This window comes from Opisthorchis viverrini, assembly GCF_000715545.1.
Source record: "Opisthorchis viverrini unplaced genomic scaffold opera_v5_175, whole genome shotgun sequence".
NCBI classification, from domain to species: domain Eukaryota; kingdom Metazoa; phylum Platyhelminthes; class Trematoda; order Opisthorchiida; family Opisthorchiidae; genus Opisthorchis; species Opisthorchis viverrini.
The window spans coordinates 619,609-625,138 of record NW_008751833.1 but is presented as its reverse complement, the minus strand read 5'-3'; the positions used below and the strand labels follow the sequence as shown (position 1 = coordinate 625,138).

The 5,530-nt window shown below is 45.3% G+C and overlaps 1 protein-coding gene across 1 annotated transcript in view; it reads right to left on the bottom strand.

Annotated features, from left to right (window-relative positions):
- T265_07587 (hypothetical protein) overlaps positions 1-5,530 on the bottom strand; it is a gene marked incomplete at both ends in the record, with an annotated part of 72,812 nt that overhangs the window by 43,235 nt on the left and 24,047 nt on the right. The window contains one exon of the mRNA XM_009173144.1: positions 4,615-4,725. Within this exon, the coding sequence (XP_009171408.1) occupies positions 4,615-4,725 (111 nt within the window). The remainder of the gene's footprint in view (positions 1-4,614; positions 4,726-5,530) is intronic.

Below are 5,530 nucleotides of genomic sequence, written 5' to 3'. Positions count from 1 at the left end.
AATGCCGATTCGGCGAGGATTGCATACGAAAAGGAGGCCGATCCTCACTAGCTATCGAACAACCGATAAACTGGGTGGCATTTGTGTGTATTCAGGACGCGCCAGGGATGTGCCAGCTATCCCTGTGGCATCGAGAGAGTAGAAACTTGCTTCTGGAACCGCGAGTGTTTGCATATGGGTTAACACTTGATACAACAACTCCTATCTGGTCGACTTGACACAACACACTGAGTTTCTGGTCGGACATAATTAATGGACGTTTACAAAAGCGTTTAATCCTTGCAGGAAACAACCGAGTAGCTTGTTTGGCTTCCGGAATACGGGGCCAAATACATGTTTGAATGTTACCCCCGATTGCTATTTATGGACAGCAGTAGATCGGTGCACTGTTGGAGCCTAATTATCCTTCTCCAGGTAGAAAGGATGTTGACTTAGAAATCCGTGTACAAAGGTGGAAATCGAGAGAGAGCGAAATACTCTCATCATGCCTGTAACACGGAATTTCGTGCAGCGTAATCAGCACCATCAGACGAGAAGCGTTTTTGGTTTCACTACAACGAAAAGTCTGTGCTCCAGATCATTCACAGCCAGTGAAAACTGAGACAGCTCAAGGTTAGTTGAGCTAGACAGAACAAAAATGTGCCAGATCAGATAGATAGCGAGATGTTTCGATTTAGACTGGGCGACACCGAACTGACGGTGCGCTAAATGTCTTTCTATCTTTTGTCTTCCGCTCTCTGTATCTAACTAGTCAAGTTGGAGAATGGTGTGTTCGAAATACACAGGATAAGTAAGGTGATGATGGGTATGCACCAGGTTGATCCAAGAGTGTCCATAAATCAGACAGGCTTCTGTTCAACACTGCACAAGAATAACAAGCAGTGACTGCATACAACTGTCCCGACTGGCTACCAAAATCTATGGCATCCACGCATTCCCAATTATTAAAGTACCAGTTGAATAGAATCCGAACGCTAATTGTCGTTTTTACTTTGACCCCCATGAACTTCAGCTAACTATAATATTTATTACTTGACATGTCACTACATAAAAAAATTATGAATATCACCCCTAATGAAAGATGAGGTGGAATTTCATTCAACTGAAGGTCATAAAACAAGAGCTTCAACTGAGTACCCGGTAACAACATTTTGAGGAGTAAATGAGTAGCTGAGTAGCTTTGGAAGACATTTTTATTAAATAACCCCTGACAATTCTCGTTTCAAACCTGACCTACAATTAAAAAGAAAGTTGCTTTGAAAAACGGCACTCAAAACGTCACAACGATAAAAACGGCGCTAAAAAGTGCAGAGCTACTTTAGGATACCTAGGCCTCAAGTTGTCGTCTTGTCGTGATGATCGGGCTGTTGTGCAGCTATGATCCTGTGAGCTGTACTGGCTGGAACTCAGTGCCTTAAGGTTCAACCAGGTCAAAAAGACAAAAAGGGAGCAGCTTGAAGAAGGACAGTGAGTCCCCATACTGTTAGAAGCCGTCCCATGAGACAGTCTGCAAGTAAATTCGGAATTTCCTCTGCGATAGGAATTCGAAAGCAGTAAGGCGTTTTCTTTAGGCGACCGTGTCAATATTTATGGTAGCAGCGAGGCTGCTTTCGACCAAAGAACGAGGGGTCACAAAAGATCGGTCCCAAGATCCGCACACTCAGATAAACTACCGGCTGAATGTGACCCCCAGGAAAAGTGACTCAAGAAACCCTAACAACCTCCGCTACGCGGCTCCAACTTTTGAGTCAGAAGATAGGGGAAAGGTCCCCGAACAAATACTACATCCTTTCACTGACTTTTGAGCCAAAGGCTCTACGTAGGATATCTCAGTCAACCCCCTTCTTCGACCTGGCCAAAAAAGTACCATTCGCCGTTAGAGGCCTTCGTCCATTAACTCCTGACAATACGTCACTCACCCTGGTGCTGGCCACTTATTTAACCGTTACTCATCAAACCATTGCTCCGTCTCTAAGCTTCTTCCCAGTAAAACAAGTAAAAATAAACCCCTATTAAATTTGAAGGGATCTGTTACACATTACTGCTTTAATCGTCTGTAAGGTGTCAAGCTGGCCAACAGGTAGCTCTTCCTCAGACCTTGTTTTCTCTTGCGATCGATGCTTTGTGTGACTCCGAAACACGCGTACAGGGCCCAAGTTCGGTCATTCATCTCAAATCGCTTGAGACGAAACCACATTCCCCGCACTTTACCCTTGGGGTGTTTGATGACCCGGCGTGGGAGTTGTGCCTGACCAGAGTGGTGAATGCCCCCCTAAGGGACTGGATTCCAATAAACAGTCCCCTTTGTGCTGTTGAGTTGACTAGTTCAATCAAGACCAATGTATCTCGACGTGGTAAAGGATATCTGTTGCTTCCGTCTGTGGCTTCGACAGACTGTAGCTCTGAGGCTGAGAAAAGCAGTTTCTAGTGCGATTCGTCACGGTACATATATCGTGATCCTGGCGGATCCTGATGAAGCCCATCTTTGCGACCAATTCGGAGTTGGAGCTCACCGCTGGGCTTCAACCTGACCGGGGTTGCACCGGCCATAGCTTCACCTTGCAACTAGTGTTGGCACTGCGCCAATCTTTTCGACGGCCAAAACTGGTCGCATTTCTCGACCTCAAATATGTTTTTGATTTCACCGATCATCAGAAACTATGACATTCTTTGGCGATTAAGAGCATCGCTTCTAAATTCTTCACTCCCATAAATTATTTATATGCCAACTATGCTAAATAACCTCAATAGTTCTGCTGCACAATCCGGTCTGCGCTTCGCAGTGTTAATACAAGATTCGGTGGAATCGAACTCAGATAACATGCTAGCAGGTGAGCCGATCGATATGGTAGATAAGTGCGTCTAGCTGAGCAGTTGCATAATTCCTCGAAAACGGGCGAAAGATGAAGTCGATTTCTGAACTGAGAAAGCCGAAGTGGCGTTTGCTAACTTTCGATATTTGTGGCCCCGAAGTAACAACAGCAGGACTATGAAGGGCAGAGTGTTTGATCTGTTTTACTTTAAGGATCATATGAATGGCTGCCGCGGGTGGAAGACCTTCGAAGACTCTACGTTTGACCATCAGTGCTTCCAAAACATTGTGCGAGTCTGGTGGGAACACTAGATCAGTAATACTCCAGTTCATTCATCATCGATAGAACAGTTGATCACACTTAACAGGTTACGCTGATTAGTCCATGAACTTTGCATGCCAGAGAGTCGTTTGCCTCGTAGGGAATCCTTTGTCCAGCCTTGTGTCGAATGCAGACGACCAAGGGCCGGTCCGTTCATGGACCGGCAACGAAGCATGAAAGTCCTTACCAGTCAATTCGGTTGCGTTGGTAAACGCTATCGCCCCGGATGAGGCCCTTGGGAACAGACCAACACACCCGTGATCCTGATTTATGGTTTTGTCATGCAGCCAATGGCGTTCTTGCATCAAAGCTGTGCCTTCATTGTGTAGCCCTCAAGTCATGCCACACCAAACGATCAGAACCATTGAACTGATCGGGCGATCGCCTTAAGAGTAGGGCTTTTATTCCCTTATTCTCCTCATCCGGGGTGAACGAAGCTGAAACAGCTGGGATGACTGGGGGTTTAAAAACGAAACTGAAGTGAACTGAACTCTACGATACCGTATTGTTCAGAAAGATTTGGGTAATCGTTATAGTTTCAACGAGTGTGTAAATGACATTTTGATGGACACTTCCCCACTTCTGTTTCAAGGCAGCTAACAACCCTATTTTAGAGTACCCGCATTTGCATCTAAGTGCTCGACGGGTTTCCAGTCGGATGAAGACCATGAGTGCATGTTGACAGGCGCAACAATTTCATGCAACGGATCAGAGTTAAGATGTGAACCACTCCGTTGTCTGATTTAAATCCCCCAGTGCCTGACTTATCATGGTGACGAACAGCCAGTAAAAGTTTCAGAAGAGCTTGATAAACAATCGGTAGTTTTTATTTGGGCAATGTTTCGCATGCTTTCTGGTTCTCTTGCAGAACACTTCTTGGTTGCGTGAGGACATTTATTTCACGGCAAGGTATTAAATCGACTATAATCTGCGCGTAGACTGGTACGAAGCAAGAAATCAGACCGTTCTTCCACTTACATACTAGACAGCGTTCCTGATGGGAAGTTGCCAATTACTCGACTGAATCGAATTTTTTAAAAACGTTTCCAGGTGGGACTCTGTTGGAAAGTCAGCTTATTGGTTTCTTTGGAGTATCTACTCTATACTCGACTCTAGTTGAATACCTTCACACCTTTGAAGCAACGTACCAAACATGACATGTTAGGCCACGTCCTCTCTAGAGCTCGTCAACCTCAAACATTCTGGTGCACATGCTGCCTCGGATACTCACTGAAACTAATGTATGAGCACGGAGTATTAGTCATACAGTTTACAAACCTCTAGCCAGCCATATGAACTCCACTCTAGGCGTCGACAATGTCGACTTTCGATGTATACCCCTGCATCAATGTTCCCAGTCACATGTATTTCACTTTTCTGGCCGTGGTATCTGAAACGAGCAAACAGTACTGGTTCCTGGATTTCGATCAAACAGTGCCGACTCTTACATACAACCGAGAGTCACAAAATGGAAACTTACTAAGTCTGCGTCCATTCCATAGATGCAATAGCGCTCGTTCGGACAGTAGTCAGGCTGGTGCCGTTTGAATGACATGTATTCACGGATCTTGTGCTCGCCTTCACCCGGGCACTAAACAAACGGAGAAAGCAATACAGATTAGATCATCAGCCGAAACACGGGCTACTGAAGCAAAGACAGCTGAAGGGACATGGGGGTTCTGTTTTCTTGAGGGGAAAAACGAAGACTAAAGAACAGAGTGTAGTGTAGTTTAATGTAGCGCATTTATTATACACTATTCTAAAAATATCGAACGACTCAGTAATGGTGGAATGTAGTTTTTTTCGGTTTCAGGCATATGTCGCGGAGCAGTATGAGATGACTCAGTGGTTAGAACGCGAATTCATTGACCACAAGGTCCGTGGTTCAAAACTGCTGCCTGCATCTCGACTTCCCCTGCCTAGGCTCAAACAACCTGTCAGTATTCCGGCACTCGTGCTTCCTTCTCGTGGCAGTTGGGCACCAAGAGGGTGCTATAGCCGAACGAGTATGAGTGATTTTCAGTGTCTGTGCTTATGCGCCACTCACTTTTTAGCTGCATCGTCTATAGAATGAAAAAGGCGTCCACTCGTTGCTAGGTGAGCATGTTATCGATATTCGGACTTGCGAACTATGCGGAGTCACGCGGACGTCATCTGCTCGGCTCTCACAATGTCTTAAAGCACCTACAGCCTTTGAAAAAATTGGTGCCAAGCTGGTATCCAAGTTACAAATGAAATAGCATGGAATATGTCCATCTTTGCCACCACTAAGATCATAAACAAGAAAGATGCTTGCCTTGTAGGACTGACCATTCCAATCAACACGATTCGATCCCTATGGGCGCAGAACACTAGGGTGTGTATTTCTTGTCCCAACAATTTGTACGGATATATAT